The sequence below is a fragment of the Peromyscus maniculatus genome, chromosome 2 (assembly GCF_049852395.1).
Source record: "Peromyscus maniculatus bairdii isolate BWxNUB_F1_BW_parent chromosome 2, HU_Pman_BW_mat_3.1, whole genome shotgun sequence".
NCBI classification, from domain to species: domain Eukaryota; kingdom Metazoa; phylum Chordata; class Mammalia; order Rodentia; family Cricetidae; genus Peromyscus; species Peromyscus maniculatus.
Genome location: NC_134853.1, coordinates 166,080,858 through 166,100,545, shown reverse-complemented (window position 1 = coordinate 166,100,545; position 19,688 = coordinate 166,080,858). Strand labels below are relative to the sequence as shown.

Sequence of the window (19,688 nt, the reverse complement as noted above, 5' to 3'; positions counted from 1 at the left end):
CTACAGAGTGAATTCAAGGATAGTCAGGAATACATAGTGAGACCCTGTCTTGAAAGAGAAAGGGGGGTGGGGAGAACCCTAAGAGGGAACCTGATTTCCTTGGTATCTTTTGACTTCTCTACCAGGACTCAGGACTCCCCAAGACTTCTCTTTCTTCCTTCCTTTCTTTCTGTCTGTCTTTTTTCTTTTTTAGACAGAGTCTCATTATGTAGAGCTGGCTGCCCTGGAGCTCACTCTGTAGACCCACTGGCCTGGAATTCAGAGAGATCTGCCCACCTCTGCCTCTCAAGTGCTGGGATTCCACTGGCATTCTAGCGCAAATCCTAATTGGTCTTAATAATAAAAACCCAGAGTCAAATCAGGGTGAAGGCTGACAGATCAGGGAAGCAGAGCAGCAGCCACTAGTTCTTACCTCTGTGAATCCTCAGGCTGAAAGGGCCTGAGCTGCTCCTTCCTCCCTCCTTATATTCTTCTCTCTGTCCAGCCAGATCACTTCCTGTCTCCACCTCCCTAGTGCTGGCATTAAAGGCGTGAGATCCCAAGGGCTGGGATCAAGGGTGTGTGCCACCACTGCCTGGCTCTGTTTCTCTTTTAGGATGGATCAATCTTGTATAGCCCAGGATGGCCTTGAACTCACAGAGACGGGTCTGCCTCTGCCTCCCAAGTGCTGGGATAAAAGGTGTGTGCCACCACTGCCTGGCCTCTATGGTTAACTAGTGGCTTGCTCCACACTCTGAACTAGAGGCAAGCTTTGTTAGATCACAAACAAAATATCACCTCATGGTTTTACCTTTTAATTCTTTTTTTTTTCCACCCAAGACAGGGTTGCTCTGTGTAGTCCTGACTGTCCTGGAACTCACTCTGTAGCCCAGGCTGGCCTTAAACCCAGAGATCAGCCTGCCTCTGCCTCCCAAGTGCTTGAATTAAAGGCGTGCCTCCGCCGCCGCCACCACCACCACCACCACCACCACCTGGCACCTATTAACTCTTTAACTGGTGGCAAAAATGAACTCATTCCTACACCCCTAGATAGCATCGCTGCCGTCTGCTTCTGCCCGTGCTCCTGATGTTTGCGGTGCCTGTGTGGCAGATGGGTGGCTGTGCAGCATCCCCATCCAATCCTGACTTCAGTGACTTCAGCTGGACCCTGAAGCAGACGGTGATGGGGATCTGCCACCATGCAAAGAGCAGATGCTGTCAGCCAGGTTTCAACAGTGGAGGTGATGATGCTCACCACACAGGGAGACTCCAGAGGGCACTGTCTGTCTGTTTCCCTGCGACCAGCACAAAAAGTGAGAGCCACTCTCCAAGCGTTGAATACTTGAAGCAGGAAAGGAGTCTTTTGTTCTTGGAACTGAGATATGAATGGAGACCTGAAGAAATAAAGTCGGGAAGGAGGGAGGAAGGAAGATCCACCCTGGCTTCATGTCTCCACCCTCGAGGGCTGGCAATCAAACCTGGGACCCAAGCATGCTAGGCAAGAGCTCTACCACTGACTCTTACTTTTTAGAGATTGGTTTATTTTTATTTTATAGGTATATGTGTTTTGCCTACGGTGCTCTTAACCACTGAGCCATCTCTCCAGCCCTCATATTCTTTTTAAAAATTTTATTATTTATGTATATGCATGTGTGTATTATGTGCATGTGCATGCAGGTACCCATGGAGACCAAAGGAGGACATTGTATCCCCTAGAGGTGGGATTACAGGTGCTCTGTGAGCCACTTGATGCGGGTGCTGGATCCCCGATGAAGCAGCAGGTGCTCTCAACTACTGCTAACCGCTGAGCTATCTCATGCATGTTCTTACAGATGGTCCAGGCAGCGACAGGCTTGAGACAGCGGCTAGGGTGCGGCCCTGGGGTCACACCAACTCCTGCAAATCCCTTCCGCACGCCGCCGCCAGGGGGCGCGCGCGGCCAGGGAGGAGGCGCTTCGCTCTTTGACCCTCTGCGCGGCCCGTCGCGGAGGTAGGGCGGGAAAGTCTGACTCGGCAGCGGGCTGCCTGCCGTGGGCGTCCGCCGCGATGGAGGAGGAGGTGGAGGCCGAGCAGGAGCAGCGGTTCTCTCACCGGCAGGTAGGAAATAGACGGGGTCCCAGCAAGGGCAGGACGGCGAGTTCCCGGGGTGGGGCGGGGTGAGGGGAGAGAGCCAACACCACAGAGAGCGACTGGGGCTGATTCAGAAGCTGAGGCAGGAGGATTATGAGTTTCAGATCAGTTAGGTGCCTGGAGAGGACCTGTCTCCAACGCAGGAGAGGGCAGGGCGTTTTCTCCTTTGCAAAGTTGGGATAGAAATAATTTCCGCTCAGGGCGGCGTCAGAGCCGATGTTCAGTTGTTTTCATGAGTCAGAGCCGCAGGGAGCTGAAGACCGAGACCCAGGTGGCGTCTCAGCTCGGGATGGTAGTGAGCTAAGGCTGGGGTCCCGCAGCTGTCTGCTGTGCCCACGCCTTTAACCCCACCCTCGGGAGGCAGAGGCAGGCGGATCTCTGAGTTCGAGGCTAACCTGGGCTACAGGGTGAGTTACAGGAAAGGCGCAAAGCTACGGTTGCTGGTCGAGCTGTGGACACTCAAGTGCCCGCCGTTGTTTTCTCTTGTTGACATTTTACTTTGTTCTCTTGTAGCAAGCGCTGTTCTCAGGTAGTTGGGCTCCTGTTTAAGTGTTAAAGCCCTGACCCTGCATAGAGATCAGCAGACAGCCATTTTAGCCTGCGGGAGGCGCTAGGTTCAGATGAAGCCAGGCATGGTGGTCCACGCCTGTGATCCTAGCCCTGGGGAGGCGGAGGCAGGCGGATCTCTGAGTTCCAGGCTAGCAGTGTTACAGGGGGGAACCTGTCTAAAAATTAAAATAAAAATCAGATGAGACGACAAAGTCAAGTCCAGGGTGGCATATTTCAGCGGCATCTCCCGCAGACAAGGAAGGATGTTCTGTTTTATATCTTCCCAATAGTTTATCACATTTCAGAAGTTTGTTTAGTTGTTTGGAGCCTGGGTCTCCCATTCCTCATGCTGGCCTTGAACTTCTGATCTTCTGCCTCCACCTCCCAAATGCTGGGTTACAAACAGCTCGGAAGTCTAACTTGAATGGAATGCCATTGTTGGATGGACAGTCTGTAGTCAGATGTCTCCATCTGTCCTGAAGAGTTAGTTGTTTTCTCCTGCGTCTAGGATCAAATCAAGGGTTGGGTTACTCTTGTCTCCTGGGTCTTCATTTTGGTTCTGTTTGTGACACTGACAGTTTTGAAGAGTCTGCTAAGGCCAAGGTGGAATGGGGGAGCAGGGACCGGGGTTTTTATTGTTGTTGTTGTTTATTTATATTTGATGGTGGTGCTATCAGAGGACAGTCACTACAGAGATCCACCTGCTGATGCCTCCCAAGTGCTGGGATTAAAGGCGTGCACCACCGTGTCTGGAAGTGGCCTGATTGTGAGGGTCTCTCAAGTAGTCACAGCTGCTCTGTTTGGAGGACAGCACTATATGACATCTGAAGACAGCTGAGGCAGGTGTGGCGTCACGTGAATCCAAGACACCAGCAAGTGTCCCCTACGTAGGCAAGATGAGGGTCAACTGCAGAGATAGCCCAGGGTGGGCGAGGCTGGGCAGCTGAGCTGGGGACCTGTTCCCTAACCCCTCTGTCTGCTTAGGCATTAGGCAAGCAAACCCAGCCTTTAGGAGATCAAAAGAATCAACCTAGAAGGGAGAAGACCCTAAGGGTCCTCTTCAGTTGTAGGTGGAGGCTCGGAACAGGACATGGATCTTTCTGAACGCATTTGGCTCCGAGAAATTTTGTCTGCCCCTGTGGGCTGGGCCACCTTCCTTTTTCCATGCTTTAGACCTTGGAGGCTAAATCATGAGACTCTAAACTCAAGGGCAGGACTCTGTCCACCTTGTTCCATGCCGTCTACATGCCAAGAATGCTGATTGAGTGGGCGCTGGGGTCCTCTGCAGGTGCCTCAGAGCAGAGAGGCAAATTTGAGTTCATCTTTACAACCCCATTTAATCAGTAAGCATTTACTGTCTCCTAAGAGCCAGGCTTTGGTCTCAGAGCTGAGACTACAGAGACAAAAAGGCCCGGCGATGTAGTTCAGCAGCAGAGTGCTTACCTGGCTTGTACAAGGCCCCGAGTTCGGGATCGGGCCACTAGACCTCTACCCGATCTCTGTCACCCCATCCTGCCCTGCCCAGCCAGCTGCATATAATTCTGCCCTAATTGCCCTTGGCCTCAGGATCTCGGGGTGATAGAGACAGAAGGAGGCACTCTGTGCAGTCGTGGGGGAGTTATCGTCCATGTTGGGGTGAGACCCCACAGTCCTGTGGCTGCTTTGGGGTCGCCCATGCTCTGTAGGTGTCCCCAATAAACACATTGATTCCCCAGGCTAGGCGTGGGTGGATGGTACTTTGTTTTGCTGGTGCCCTGTGATGAGGGATAGACATTGGTTTATCTCTCCCCAGGGAAGGCGGTCACACAGCCGTGGAGAGACCACAGGGCTGCTGCTTAGCTTGCTCTGAGCTTTCCCCTTGGTACATCTGCCTAGGTCAGAGAGACTTTTCAGCATTTAAAAGGCTTTCTGAGGTCTAGGGATGTGACTCAGTGGGAGTGTTTGCCTTGATCCCTAGCACGGCCAAAAATGGGAGGGGCGATTCCTAAGGGAGGGAAGGCTGTTGAGGTGGTCACGCGGGTAGTCATCAGCCCTTCCTGGTGTCCTGTCACCTGTGCATGGAGGGCTGAGGCCGCAAGCTGCTTTCTCGTTGTATTCCACGGATGGCCCTTAATGAGCAGAGACTGGACGGTCGGTAGTTGAAGGTTCCGCAAGTGCCGCTGTCATTTCTCCTTGCTGACTGTCATAATTTCTTTATGTGACCTAAATCATAACCATTAGCTGGAAAGTCATGTTCCCCCAAGTCACACTCCAGAGGGTGCCGTTAGCTGACTAGTGCACTTGAGCGTCACTCAGCCGTGATGGAACACACTGCAGGAACTAGGCCCTACTCTTCAGGATCCGCGAGCTCTTGCTTGCAGCCCCTGAAGGACTCGATTTCCCCGCAGAGGCTAAAGGCTGCAGTCCACTACACGGTCGGCTGTCTTTGCGAGGAAGTTGCGTTGGACAAACAGGTGCAGTTCAGCAAGCAGACCATTGCGGCCATCTCGGAGGTGACTTTTCGACAGTGCGGTATGAGGCCACTGCCTTTCTCGGTGGGGTTTGCCCAGGGGCCAGTGCGGGTGGGAGCTGTGGCCTGTCTCACCCCACACACCACCCCTAGCCACAGTCTCCCTGATCATGGCTGTTCAGACCTGGGTGTTGTGTGGGAGGGATTGTTAGGTTGTCCTGTGTGCCAACACCAGGCTTTAGCACCTTGTTTAAACTGCCGTGGTGGCTGGAACATTGGACACTTTTCCATTTCAGTGCTCTGCGACTCCGTGCTTTCCCTAGTGTGTGTGACAGCTGAGCCAGTGGTACTGGCACCTGCTTGACGTGAGAGGAGATTCGTGTCCTTACAAGCTATAACATGGAGCAGATTTTATATTTTTGGTTGTGAGCCTAGCCTTTAACGGCTGAGCCATCTCTCCAGCCCCATGGAGCAGATTTCAAAAGACGTCCCTTGCCACCAAAGGGACCATCACAGTTAGGACAAGGCTTGTAGGAAGAGTGGAGGGTGCTGGGAAGGACAGGGAAGGGCCATGATTTTAAAGAGGGTGGTGCCAAATGTGCCGCACGCCTTTAATCCCAGCACTCGGGAGGCAGAGGCAGGCGGGTCTCTGAGTTTAAGGCCACCCTGGCCGCAAGAGTTCCAGGACATTCAGTGCTACACAGAGAAATCCTGTCTTGGATTGCTGAGTTTCTGTGCTGACTAGAAGCCAAGGCTTCTTCTGAAGGTGGAGATAAGCCAGCTGAAATCTATTTTCTTCCCTCTCTTTCAGAAAATTTTGCCAAAGACCTTGAAATGTTTGCCAGGTGGGTAGAGAAGCTGGCTGTGTAATTTGAGGTCCATTGACATCACTGCCCCCCATCCGGTGGTGTATTTCAGGAGTTCTGTGACGCCTTGTTTTCTGGGGGCTCGTGGCTGATCACGATGCTGCAAGAATCTAACATCTGCTCTGAACACGTCAGCTCAGATTGTCTGGTATTTCTGAGTCCTTTGAAGGTCTCCAAGTTATCAAGCTCTCACTGGCAAAGGTCTGAATTGCATCTCCAGGGTGTGGAGACTCGGCAGTGTGTGGCTGCCTGTTTTAAAAACCGTTTCTTGGGGATGGTTTGATTGCTCAGGCTCTGGGAAGCTCAGGCTCTCGGGGGTCGGCCCCTCTGTGGAGAGGGCCGTGTAGTCCTGCAGCCCTGATCGCTTGCAGGTGTAGAGAGAATGACAGGCAGGAGCTTTCATCCGGATTTGCTATGAGAAAGACGTGATCTTCCTGGGAAGTGGGGGAGGCCTGCTCTTAGCCTGAGAAGCCTGAGCTCTTCCAGGTGATTTACGTTTGTCTTTTCAATTAGTACCTCAGGTAATTGGAAACTAGTGCTTTTATGCAGCCGTCGGAATGGCTGAAGCCCGAGCTTTTCTTTTGCCTCTGCTCACCTCAGCTTCCCAGCCACACTTCTCACCTTGTCCTCTGCACTCTGTTTCTAGGATGAATATTTTCAATGAATTAAAGCAGTGGCTTCCCGGGGGCGCTCTAAATCTTCCCCTTCCCTGTGTATATTGTCAGCCCCTAAAAACTGCTTAGCATCATCAGCTCGCTCAGAGGGATAAGGTACTATTATGGGATGCTGATGGCTCATTCAGGCCCCCCCCCCAAGTCCCATGAAGTATTTATCACCTTCATTTCCCCTTTCTGTATTAGCTATGGAAGTCAATAAGATTTTTAAAAGTATTTCTGTTTAGATCTGTGTGGTGGGGCGTGCCTGCAATCTTGGCGCTTGGGAAGTCAAGGCAGGAGGAGAGTGCATGTTCAGGACTGGCCTGGTTACATAGCGAGGCCGTACCAAGCCATCCAGAAGCCGGGGTGGAGGGGTGACTCAGTGGTTACGAGCACTTGTTCTTGCAGAGGACCGGAGTTCAATTCCAGACCCACACGATGGCTCACAACTGTTAACAACTCCAGTTCCAGGGGTTCCAACACCCTCGTCTTACCTCCTCAGGCACGAGGCACACGTGTAGTACAGACATACATGCATACAAGACATACACATAAAATAAAATAAAATTTAAAAATCCAGAACTAGGAGTTAGGATGTAGTTCAGTGACAGACACATGGTTGGCATAAAGATGTGACAGCTTTGGGTTAGATCCGCAGCACGCCAAAATAAATAACGAGGATGATAATAGAAATATTTACTCTAAGCTTTTGGATAGTCTGGGTTGTTCGTTTTGGCAGGGGTCGGACATGTTGGGGATTGAATCTAAGGCCTTGTGCATGGCAGTTGTGTGCCCCACCACTGAGCTGCAGATCCGGGCCATCCCCACCCTCTTTCCTACTTTTAGAGGCTTCCCACACCGTAAAGGATGCCTGCCCTGGTGCCTCTGTCTCTGCTGCCTGAGGGCTGGCATCAAAGGCCTTCGTGGGCCACACTGCCCGGTGATAGTGCCCATTTTAAAGAGTGGTTTGTGTGGGGGGGGGGTTGGTTTTTTGTTTTTGTTTTTTGAGGGAAGTGTTGGGGGAATGAGTTTGAGATAGTGCCTTACTGTATAGCCTCGGTCACAAACTAGCAATCCTCCTGCCTCTGCCTCCCAAGTGTTGGGACTACAGGCCTGAGTCACCATGCCCCTCTCTTCCTGATACAGTGGAGCTGATCTCAAAGACCCCCCTTGCCAAGCCTGGCCCTGAAGGTCTTCCTCAGGCTGAGCTACAGAGTGCTGCAGGTCTGCTCTCACACCCTGAGCCTGGTTGGACAAAGAGCACCCCTTAAAGGGGGTCTGTGTCCTCTCACAGCTCCGTGCACATCCTCACTGCAGACTCTAGTCATTGCTGCGAAATAGCTACACAGGAGGCCAGCAGAAGGACCAAAGTTCCAGGCCAGCCTGGACTGAAAAGCAAATGCCTGTCTCAAAGAAAAAACAAATCCCAGCCATGTACAGGTACAGGCTTTCAAGGGAGGCAGAGCAGGTGGATCTCCATGAGAACTGTGTACCTGGTTTCAGGTTAACCCAGACTCCACAGTAAGGCTGTCTTCAAAAAAATTTGGGGTTGGGGATTTAGCTCAGTGGTAGAGCAAGGAAGGCCCTGGGTTCAGTCCTTAGCTCTGGGGGAAAAAAAATTCTTCCCTGCCAGGCATGGTACCACACATCTTTAATCCTAGCCAGCAGAGGCAGGCAGATCTCTGTGAGTTCGAGGCCAGCCTAATCTACAAAGCGAGTGCCAGGACTATTATTCAGAGAAACCTGTCTCAAAAAACCACACACACACACACTCACACTCACACACTCACACACACACTCACACACACACTTGCGCACACACTCACACTCACACACACACACACACACTCACACACTCACACACACTCTTGCAGAGGACCCATGTTCGATTCTTTACACCCGCACGGTGGCTCCCAACCGTCTGTAACTGCAGTTGCAGAGGATCTGGTGCCCTCGTGTGACCTCTGGGCACTGCATGCATATGCTACACACACATGTAACACACACACACACACACACACACACACACACACACACACACACACACGCAGTCTATGTAACAATTGTTCCTCCTTTCCGTCAGTAGTTTACTGGAGTCGGGACTTCCTGGGGGAGTTTCTGATAGGACAGCAACGGCGGGTGTACAGCACACCTGCTCCTCCAGCTACGTAGGTGAGAGATTAAAATCCTGCACACACACCAGGTACCACACTAAAAAGCAGAGGGTGTCAACTGTGCCGTTTTCCACAAACTCCCATGAACGGTCACTCTGTGAAAAGGCAGCATGCTCATTTCTTTCCTTGGTTTTTGGTTTGTTTTTTTTTCCGAGACAGGGCCTCACTATGTAGCTCTGGCTATCCTAGAACTCCCTCTGTCGACTGGACTGACCCCGAACTCAGAGATCATCTGCCTCTGCCTCCCTGAGTGCTGGGACTAAAGGTGCCTGGCAACTTCTGAGAAGGTTTAAGCCAAGCCCAGTGGCTCATACCTGTAATCTCAGCACTCTGGAGGCAGAGGCAGGAGAATTGCCAGTTTGAGGCCAATCCAGGTCTCAACCCTCTTTAAATCTTGTTTTGCTTTGGTTCTTCAAGACAGAGTTTCTCTGTAGCCTTGGCTGGCCTGGAACCTTTGTCTAATCTTAAAGTGTGTTCTCATCCGAGCACTGCTGTCTGTTACGAGGAGGTGACACGTGAGTGTACACATTAGCAGGGCGTTGAATGACTGACTGGTCATTGGATGGGGTGTAATTGCTGTGCGATTCCATGTTCAGCTGAGCGAGCCGACATTCCGTGTGGACTAAGTGGGGCTGACCCCTGAGCTCGTTCTTGAGGACACAGTGTTCTAGTTCCTTCTGCTTTGTGAAGCTCTTAGGTTAGGCAGAAGCTAGAATGGTGAAAGGACATAATCAAAGTAATATGTGATCTAGTGTAGCTCGTTACCTTAGGCTATCCTCTGTTTTATGTATATTTATGTGGATGTGTGTGTGTGTGTGTGTGTGTGTGTGTGTGTGCATGTGTGTCTGTACGTGATCTAGTGTAACTTGTTATCTTAGGTTATCTTCTGTTTTATATATATTTGTGTGTGTGTGTGTGTGTGTGTGTGTGTGTGTGTGTGTGTGTGTGTGCATGTGTGTCTGTCAGCATGAGTGTGGGTGCCACAGAGGCCAGAAGAGGACACTGGGTCTCCTGGAGCTGGAGTTGGGAGACGTTGGGAATTGAAGAGCAAGCAGCAGTCCTCTCCGCAGCCCCCATCTTTCCCAGTGAGGGTTGGAGGAGGACATTGAGGACCTCGAGCCAAGCTCTGAGCAGGAGGCAGAACCAGTCTTTGTCTGCCAGACTCGTGCGTGCGCGCGCGCGTGTGTGTGCGTGTGCGTGTGCGTGCGTGTGCGTGTGCGTGTGTGTGTGTGTGTGTGGCGGGTGTTCAGAGCTTGCAGGGAAGTGGGTTCTAGGAGGAGCTGCATGTGTTTGTCTGTGATTCAGCCCTGCAGAAGAGCCTCAGGAACCAGCATCGTGGATGTTTTCACTACTCAGCTGTCTAATGTCCACGTAAGCAGAGGCAGTCTTGTGTCTCATGGTTCCCACAGACGACTGTGACAAAAAGGGTGACCTTAGAGGGTTTCTTACCCCTTCTTTGCTCTCCAGCACACTGGTTCTCAGGCCTCAGTGTCCTCCGTGGAGTTGGTATCCTGGCTAGGAGCGTGGCTCGTCTTTGTGTCGTTACTGCCTGGTGGTCTGAATCTGATGAGACGGGCCACTTAGGCATCCTTGTTCCTCTGCAGTGTGACCATGAACTTTCTATTTCATCAAAACTTGAATACCTAACGTTCTAGTAACTTTTTTCTGCCCTTTCCACAGACATGCGAAAAGAAGCACAGTCACCACTGACGACGTGAAGCTCTTAGCCAGGCGGAGTAATTCACTGGTGAGAGATGGATCTCTCTCCTCACTCCCCTTCCCTACCCGAATACATTATTCCCAATTAATCACTTGAAGGCGTGTAGTTATTCTCCAGGGCACCTTGCATTAAAAACTAGAGATGGTTGAACCATTCAGACCTGCCTGTAATTTATAGTCCTCCTTTCATTATGATAGATCTTGCAAAGCCAATTTGAAATTTTCTAATCAGCTCTCTCTGGATTCCATAATTTACCTTTTTTGTAATATCTCAAAACGTTGGTCCCATGTTTCATTTACAGCATGATGTCACAGACTAGTTATGGGTTAGTCTGTGGGGATGGTCTTGTGGTACCCACCCCGCCCCCACCTCATGCTAGGGATGGAAAGTAGGGTCTTGTGCATGCCAGAGGGGCGCTGCACCTCTGCACTGTGGGGCCTGCCTCCTTTTTTGCTGTTGTTTTTAAAGTTTACTCTTTTATTTTCTGTGTATGATTGTTTGGCCTGCATGTATGCGTATCTACCATGTGCATGCCTGGTGCCCTTAGAGGTCAGAAGAGGGTCTCAGATACCCTGGAACTGGAGTTAACAGGTGGTTGTGAGCCACCATGTGGGTGCTGGGAATCAAAACTGGGTCATGGCGAACTTGGTCCTTGTTACCTTGAGAGTAACAAGTGCTGTTAACCACGGAGCCATCTCTCCAGCCCCATTTCTTATTCTGAGACAAAACAAGGGTCATGCTAAATATGCAGGCTAGTCTTGAACTTGACTTTTAGCCTAGGTAGGCTCTGAACATGAGACCCTCCTCCTGTGTCAGCCTACATCCCAGTAGCCTAGATTACAGGTGTGCCCCCCAGGCCCAGCCATACCCGCAGTTCTGATGGGCCAGGGATGGATGGATGGATGGAAGCCTGAAGGTTGGTTATGCAGAAGAGAGCATAATTTCTGTTTTTTCACATCGAAGAAATCATTTTGACCAAGCTATAATTTGCTAGGTGAAGACACTTGGCACTTAAAGGTGCCAGGGTCACCTGGCTGTGGCTGATGGCAGACCTAGAATATTGTGACCCTTCCAGGACTCAGACTTTCTATGATGTCCTTTCCACAAGAGCAGGGATTTGACTCTGAACTGTCTCCATCTCCATTTTAGGGCAGTTTTACTGCTAATAAATAGTTCAGTCAGTGAATTTCCACCCAGTTCTTTTGGAATATTAGAGAAGGCATAAGTTATTGTGGTTATTTTTAGGTTTATAAAATAGTTTATAGACAGATTTAAAGACTTAAATATATTTTGCTTTTTTTGTATATACATAGCTAAAATACATCACAGAGAAAAATGAAGAGATTGCTCAGCTTAACCTAGAGCGAAAGGCCAAGAAGAAAAGGAAGCCGGAGGATGAAAACAGGAACTCCAGGGAGCCTGATGCTGAAGTGGTGAGCAGTGAGAGCTGAGGCCTGGCCGCTTGGGACCTGCAGCCTCCAGGGAAGTGTGGATCCCAGCCAAGGGCAGTTGGAGGGATCAGTAGAGACGTTTGAAGAGACAAGTGGCTGGGCAGCTCCATGCCGCCTGCTTCAGGACATTTGATGCAGCCCACAAGAGCCAGAAGCTCCTGCAGAGCATCTCCATGCTCTCCTCGGCAGGGGAAAGGCTGGCGTTTGGATGGCACACTATGACCTAGTGGCTGAGGTTGATGACGTGTGTTCGCAATTAGACGTGCTGGGTGTTTGGGGTAAGTGTAGTCCTTCACTGTTTATTTTCTAGGCCAGATGACAGTCTCTGAACAGTGAATAAAGCTATGTTTACTTAGCTCTGGTTACTGAGGTTCTTTCAGACCCGTGGCCCCTTGATCATCAGTGAAAGACGTGTTTAGGGATGGAGTTTCTTTCTTTTGAAGAGTTATTTATTATGTATACAGTCTTCTGCCTGCATGCATCCCTGCAGGCCAGAAGAGGGCACCAGATCTCATTACAGATGGTTGTGAGCCACCATGTGGTTGCTGGGAATTGAACTCAGGACCTCTAGTAGAGCAGCCAGTGCTCTTAACCTCTCTCCAGCCCCAGGAATGGAATTTCTTACTCTTTAACAGTGGTTTTCTTCAGATATACAGTTTTGTGTGGCTTTTCTAGCAATTTTGTAACTGAGCCTTGGCTTTCCTGAACAGCAGTGTGCTTGAGGGGGAGAATCTGGAGCTTCAGTGTGAAACGCTTGTGGTACTGAGAGCTGGTGTCCCAGGGCTGCATAGACGTTCAGGGCCTGCTCTTCCTTACAGAGTGGTAGGGGACAGGGTGGCCTGGGGCCAGCAAGATACCTCAGTGGGTAAGTCGTTGGCCAAGCACGATGACCTGAGTTTAGTCTCATGCTGGAAGAGAAACTGACTCCCAGAAGTTGAGAAGGGACGTGATCTTTCAGAAGGAGCCGTCTGTTCTTCAGTTTGTTAGGCATGAGTCTTCCTTGGATCTTGGTTATTGGGTTATTGTTGGAAGTTTTTGCTCTTTTCTGGGGGGCCGCCACCCAGCTCCCAAATAAATCACACACGGAGACTTATTCTTACTTACAAATGCCCGGCCTTAGCTTGGCTTAGTGTCTAGCCAGCTTTTCTATACTTTAAAATAAACCATCTGTCTGTTGCCTCTGGGCTTTTCTCTTCCTATTCCTGTATACTTTTCTTTGTTTCTTACTCTGTGGCTTGCTGTGTAGCTGGGTGGCTGGCCCCTGGAGTCCTCCTCCTGCTTTGCCTCCTAGATCTTAGATTTCTCCTCCCAATTTTCTCCCTCTGTATATTCTCTCTGCCTGCCAGCCTCGCCTATCCTTTCTCCTGCCTCACTATTGGCCAGTTCTTTATTAGTAGACTATCAGGTGTTTTAGACAGGCACAGTAACACAGCTTCACAGAGTTAAATATTAACGCAACATAAACAAAAGTAACATGTTTTAAAATATTCTGCTACACTTGGGGGTCTCTAGTGGTCTGAGATGGGTTTTTAGGTCTGTCTGGCTATGAGGGGTTTGTGCATTTGTCCCCACAATTCTGAACTGGGGACCCGTGAGGAGCTGGGAGGTGGCCTAGCACTTCGTCACTGTCTTTGGGAAGAGGCGGTCTCTCAGTTGGCCAAGTACAGGTTTCTCGGATGGTGACTGTAAACTGCACCAGAAAGGCACCTTACACTTGGTACATCTCTAGCCACACACAGTCTTAATTTAAAAAAGGTGTCTGACTGGGGGAGGGGCATGAGTGTGCTACAGCATGAGGGTGCAGGTCAGCAGACAGGTTTGTTAAAGAAGCAGCAGCGTGTTCTTGCCTTTCACCGATATGTGGGTTCTAGGGATAGAGCTCAGGTTATCTGGTTTGTATATTAAGTGCTTTACCCATTGAGCCATCTTGCTGATCCCATAAACATTGTGATTCTGTTATGTAGCCCTGGCTGTCCTGGATTTCACTACGTAGACCAGGCTAGTCTTTTTTTTTTTTAAAGATTTATTTATTTATTACGTATACAGTGTTCTGCCTGCACACCAGAAGAGGGCACCAGATCTCATTACAGATGGCTGTGAGCCACCATGTGGTTGCTGGGAATTGAACTCAGGACCTCCGGAAGAGCAGCCAGTGCTCTTAATCTCTGAGCCATCTCTCTAGCCCCCCAGGCTAGTCTTGAACTCACAGAATTCCACCTACCTCTGCCTCCCAAGTGTTGGCCATTTCCTTTTTGGATCAAAATAATAAGCACCACCAATCTTAGAATAAGGTATATATTTCTAAGCGCTGGGATTAAAGGTATGTGTCAACATGTATGGTCCTTAATTTTTTAAAAAAATATTACCTTTATCATGCGTGTATGTGTGTGGGCACACACATATGCTATGATATGCATACTTATATGACAGTTTGAGAGAGTCAGTTCTCTCCCACCATGCTGGTTACAGAGGATTGACAGGTCATCGGGCTTGGTGACAGACTCAGCTGCTGAACCTGGCCTCATTTTAAAAAATGTGCCGTTTGCTAACATGAGAAGTTTGGAAAGCCTTAGACAAGGAACTATGCTAGACGTGCAAAAGTCAGTGCTCCGTGTCACCAGGATGCTGTCTTCTGCATCTGCATCAGCATCTGCATCACCATCAGCATCAGCATCTGTACTTCAGTGAGGTGAAGGTCTGGCTGAAGAAGCAGGGTTTGGCCCGGGCAGAGGGTAGTGGGCAGTGCTGGACACGCTCTGGGCTCGTCCTTGTGATTTGTGAAACATTGGTGCTGTCCTGTGGCCCTGAGTCTTCACTGCACCTAGTTTCTTTGTCCATAGCAGATTCAGACGTACTGGATTTTTGGTGCTGGGGACAGAACCCAGAGCCTCACACATGACAGGAACGTGCTCTGCTGAGCTGCATCCCAGCCCTCAGCCTTGCTTTCATGTGGGTAAGATCCCACACTGTGGGCTCTTGACCCAAGCCTAATTTCCTATTCTGTTAAATCGCTTGGCTTTGTTCTCATGGCTTCCTGCTTGCTCTAGGCACAGTTGCAAGGAAGCAGAACTTGCTCACAGCGAGTGCGCACGTGTTCTAAAATAAGAGCAGATTCACTCTCAGCACAGGAAAAGTCCTGAGTCTTTAATTAAGGGGCTAAATCCAACCTCACAAATGTTTGTGTGAGAACTGATTGCTCCGGCTTGTGCGTCACTGAGCGAGTGTGGAGAAGCGTGCAAGTTTTCAATGGACGTGTGCAGACCCCAGAACAGCTGGCGCTGCAGCTTAAATACCAAGGCTCCAAAGAAAGCCCCTCATCCACAGAGCACCGACTTGAGGACCGCCAAAGAGGATGGGTGGCTGCAGTGCCAGAGGCAAGTGGCTGTCAGCCTTCGGGCTGCTGCTGCTCTGGGGGGCTGCAGCCACTGCGCTTCCCCTGGAGAGGGGTCCCCCTGGCCAGGACAGTGTGGTGAGGACAGTCCCTGCTCTTGCACAGGTAGGCTGCTGTTTGTCTCTCTTCCTGGCATTCTGACCACCCAGTGAATTCCTTGGTGTGTGTGTGTGTGTGTGTGTGTCTGTGCATGTGCGCACATGAGTGTGCCACCCCAGGATGCTCCAGTGTCCCATTCAGACCACTGGTCTTCCCTTTGCCCTCACTGTCCTAGCCTGTGTCTGTTCAGGGGCTCCTTCCTCTCTCTGCGGGTGTCTTCTTTGGAGACTTCTGGATGTCACAGTGCGTTTGTAGTCCATCCCCTGCCAGTATTGGTCGCATAGACTCCGAGAGCCTTAATTCATATACATAGCCATGCTCTCACCCGCTCACATTAACCGTGGTGTAAATTTACAATTTCATCCAATGATTTACTTTCTCTTTTTCTCAATTTTGAAAAAGTTCCAAGAAAGAGTACATAAAGTTGACCATTAGAAACGGATTTTTCTCTGAAATTACCAGATGAGTTTCAGGTGGGTCATTTATCATCACAGTATTCCTAGAAGCTTCCCAAAGAGTTTGAAAGACCAGACTTTAGCATCTCAGTCTGTTCGGGTTTCTGAACACTCAGAAGGATGTCTGAAGATGGAAACCAGTTAGATGAGCCTGTCTGCCCAGGGCGTCTGAGCTGTCAGTCACTTGAGCAGATTTCCTTGTCTCATAGCTAAGGACCTCAGCAAAGATGGTAAGGTAGAGGTAGCAATTCACTGATCTATATTTTGAGACAAGGTTTCACTCTAGCCCTGGCTAGTCCCAGACTCACAGTAATCCACTTGCCTTTGCTCACAGTGCTGCAAAATGAGCAGCTCTTTTTCATTTGTCTGTTGCCCTCTGCAGGGCCGTTTCTCCAAGATTCTTCAGACTCAGCTGAGGGAGATGTGTTTGTTAAGGAGCAGCTTGCTTTCTGGGAGCAGGGAGGGAGGGCGAGCATCTAGTGCTGAGTGAGTCCAGGCCTGCTTTACTCCCCTTGTCCTTCCTTCTCTGGAAACACACAGGAAGCTGCAGAAGGGAAGAGGAATGGCCTCCTGACTTTCCTTGCCTGGTGGCATGGTTGGACCTCCCAAGCCAGCTCCAGCGCCCTCCTCGGAGGGGATGCCAGCGAGGTGTCTGAGTGGCAGGAAAGCCCACCTCTCCAGCAGCCCCCACGCCGGGACAAAAAGCCTTGCAAGAATTTCTTCTGGAAAACCTTCTCCTCTTGCAAGTAACCCCACCCTGGCCAAGCCACCCTGTGAAATGCAACCAGTCTGAATAAAGGATGTCAGGCAACATGGAGCTTTCTCCTTAATTGAGCTTTTCTTCCACGCCATGTGAAAATTATTAAATTTTAGTAATGGCCACTACCCATATAGGTGAAGTAAGGAACTGGAAATCTAAAGAGAATCCTCTAAAAAAAGGATTCTCTTTAGATTGGTGGTGCTTGCCAGAGTATTTCTAACAGGACCATTGGGTTTCCATCCTGGTCCTGGGAGGTGAGGGCTTGTCTTGGCTCACTTGAAAACAGCTAAAAGCCATGTGTGTGTGTCTGTGTGTGTACACAACATAATGTTTTTGACAAGGTCTGTGTAAGCTCAGGCTAGCTTTAAACTTCTTATGTAGCCAAGAATGACCTTGAAATGATCTTCCTGCCTCTACCTCTCAAGTGCTGGGATTATGCCCAGCTCAAGGCTGCATATTTAAGAGTTCAAAACAGCATCTTCAGTTTATTTTGGGCTTTTGGAGATTGGGTCTTACATATAGCCACTTGGCCTTGAACTCACAACCTGTCTTCATTTCTTGAGTGCTGGGATTAGTGTGCGCCATTACAGCCAGCTGTATTCCAGTCTGTTTTTAATGTGATGTCTCTCCAGGCCTGAGGCTGAAACTCGGCAGAGTGCTTGCCTGGCAGCCACAGGGCCCTCCCTGCATTTGATCCTCAGCACTGTGAACTTCGCAAGCAAGTTAGCAACGCTGCTCGAGGAGCACAGTGATTAGTCCTCATATTTTAGCTAAAATTAATTTTAAAATTAATGTTATGCTATTAAGCCGACACCATGCTGACATGCTTATAAAAGTTATATTCAAATTCGTTATACAGCAGTTTTAATTAGAAATATTAATTTGTTACATTCCTTTTCCCTGATTGTAGCTTCAGTTTTACTTTGTGAAGAAAGACTAAGAAAAGCATCACTGAGCAGCGCTGCTTCCACCCAGCCTGTAGCCGCTCCACTTTGCTTCTGGAGACGGGGTCACTGTTTAGCCTTGGCTGGCCTGCCACTTGGTACGAGGACCAGGCTGGCCTCCAATTCACATTGATCCACTTATTTCTGAGTCTCATATGCTGGGACTTGGGGTATGTACCACTATGCCTGGCTTGTCTTGACTTCTGAGACAGTTACCCCCCAAATCCAGTATCCATAATAAATGGGAAAGGGAAAAAGGACTGCTTCTAGGTACGGTGGAGGAGAAAGTTTATTGTATGTGAAAGCGAGAGCAGAGCCAGAGGCAGAGACATCTGGGCGAGTCCAGAGTGGACATGAGCTGGGCCATGTGGGGAGATGGGGGGGAAGGGCGGGTAGCCAAAATGTCTGGATTATAAAGGAAGAGTCTCTGGGGAAGGGCAGCCCAGTTTCTGGGCTGGAGAGTGCAGGGTAGAGGGCAGGTGTGCCAGCCATACCCTGTAACAGGTAGGGACTGAGGGATTCTGAGAGAACCTGGCAGCCAGATCTGCTCTGATGTGTTAAATAGGCACCTCAGCTGTTTGTCCTGGGCCTGAAACTTAACACATATTTGTCCAGTGAAATACTTTATGCACAATCGCCACAATAGCTTTTCATTTTCATTTCCAGTGAATAACGGTTAGATGAAAGACAATTCTGTTTTCTGTGATATAAAACCGAGCAACCACTGAGCCCCTAGCTGAGCAAGATTTTGGTCTTCCCCAAGGAAGCTGGGGGCAAATTGCTCTTTCCAAATTTAGCATGTTTTAATTCTCCCCATAGCACTGAAATCCTTTCTGGTTGCTCACACTTTTAACTGTTGCTGAGCCAAACAAGAGAAACTCCAAGCGCAAGGTTCTAGATGCTGGGCTTTTGTCACAGCGTGCATGTGGCGTCAGGACGACTGCACACAGCTGCTCCCCGGGCCACCATGTTGGCTCCAGGGAGGAAACTAGGGTCATCAGGCTTGGGATGCGTCGCCTTTCCTCACAGAGTCATCTTGCAGACTACCAAGGAGGGCCATGGCAGGTTGGGTGTGGGGGTTTAGGGCTGTGATCACAGCCTTCCCCTCGGGAGGTTGAGACAAGAGGATTGCTGTGAGTTCAGGAACAGCCTGGGCTGCAGTTCAGAGTGTAACCCTGACTTAACTTCTTCAAAAGACTCTGGCAATGAGCTGAGGGCCACTGCAGTGGGTAGATCTTTCGGTGTGTGGAGAGAGACTGGGACTCAGTTCCCTAGGTGCTCAACTCAGAGCTTACACATCTACATTTAGAATTACATAAGTTTGGGCCTGAAATGGGGAAAGGCCCAATGCTGGCTGGAGATGCCCGAGTTTCACCCTCTTTGGACACCAGGGGCAACTCCAGCTGTGACTGCTGACTTGGCTCTGTGGTCCTCAGAGCTGAGCTCGGCCATAATCACTAGCTGAGGACAGCAACGTGATGGGAGAGGCAGCTGCATCTGCGTCTGCACAGCAGCCTTGCACCCCAGTGCTGGGGTCTGTACTGCTGGGAGATATCTGACTGAAAGGCCAGGTAGTCTCCAGAAACTGCTCTTTGATGTTTCTTCTAGAGCAAGGGTGCACTAGTGTTTTAAATTCACCTGGAGTCTTCTCTACCCCGTCCTTAAGGCTGTGGACTTCACCTTAACTAGGTCCCATTGGAGAACAATAAGGCTAATGATCCTGCTGGGCAGTCTGTTAGTCCAAGCTGCCTAAGTTCTGGGGACTTCGTTAGTTGGCATCAGCTGTGTGTTAGACTGTGTGGTAGTTTGTATTTGGCCCCCATAAACTCAGGGAGTGGCACTATTAGGAAGTGTGGCTTTGTTGGAGTGTGTATGGCCTTGTTGGACGAAGTGTGTCACTGTGGGGGCAGGCTTTGAGGCCTCCTATGTTCGGGATACCGTCCATTGTCTCAGTTGACTTCCTGTTGCCTGCAAGATGCAGAACTCTCAGCTACTCCAGCACCATGTCTGCCTGCATGCTGCCATGGTAATGGACTGAACCTCTGAGACCGTAAGTGAGCCACCC

General features: G+C 50.0%; 2 protein-coding genes across 2 annotated transcripts; both read left to right on the top strand.

Moving 5' to 3' along the window:
* Positions 1-1,938: 1,938 nt before the first annotated feature.
* Positions 1,939-12,114, top strand: Cenps (centromere protein S). Its single transcript, XM_006975224.4, has 5 exons — positions 1,939-2,076; positions 5,046-5,169; positions 5,919-5,952; positions 10,484-10,550; positions 11,837-12,114. The coding sequence occupies exons 1-5, from the start codon at positions 2,026-2,028 to the stop codon at positions 11,972-11,974; spliced, it is 414 nt and encodes a 137-aa protein (XP_006975286.3). The 5' UTR covers positions 1,939-2,025; the 3' UTR covers positions 11,975-12,114.
* Positions 12,115-15,198: 3,084 nt separating this feature from the next.
* Positions 15,199-16,736, top strand: Cort (cortistatin). Its single transcript, XM_076563522.1, has 2 exons — positions 15,199-15,470; positions 16,460-16,736. The coding sequence occupies exons 1-2, from the start codon at positions 15,327-15,329 to the stop codon at positions 16,667-16,669; spliced, it is 354 nt and encodes a 117-aa protein (XP_076419637.1). The 5' UTR covers positions 15,199-15,326; the 3' UTR covers positions 16,670-16,736.
* Positions 16,737-19,688: the final 2,952 nt, after the last annotated feature.

Coding starts and splice junctions, on each gene's coding strand:
- Cenps (XM_006975224.4), top strand. CDS start 2,026: ATGGAGGAGGAGGTGGAGGCCGAGCAGGAGCAGCGGTTCTCTCACCGG. Junction 5,170..5,918: donor GGTGACTTTTCGACAGTGCG/GTATGAGGCCAC, acceptor CCTCTCTTTCAG/AAAATTTTGCCAAAGACCTT. Junction 5,953..10,483: donor GACCTTGAAATGTTTGCCAG/GTGGGTAGAGAA, acceptor CCCTTTCCACAG/ACATGCGAAAAGAAGCACAG.
- Cort (XM_076563522.1), top strand. CDS start 15,327: ATGGGTGGCTGCAGTGCCAGAGGCAAGTGGCTGTCAGCCTTCGGGCTG. Junction 15,471..16,459: donor CAGTCCCTGCTCTTGCACAG/GTAGGCTGCTGT, acceptor GGAAACACACAG/GAAGCTGCAGAAGGGAAGAG.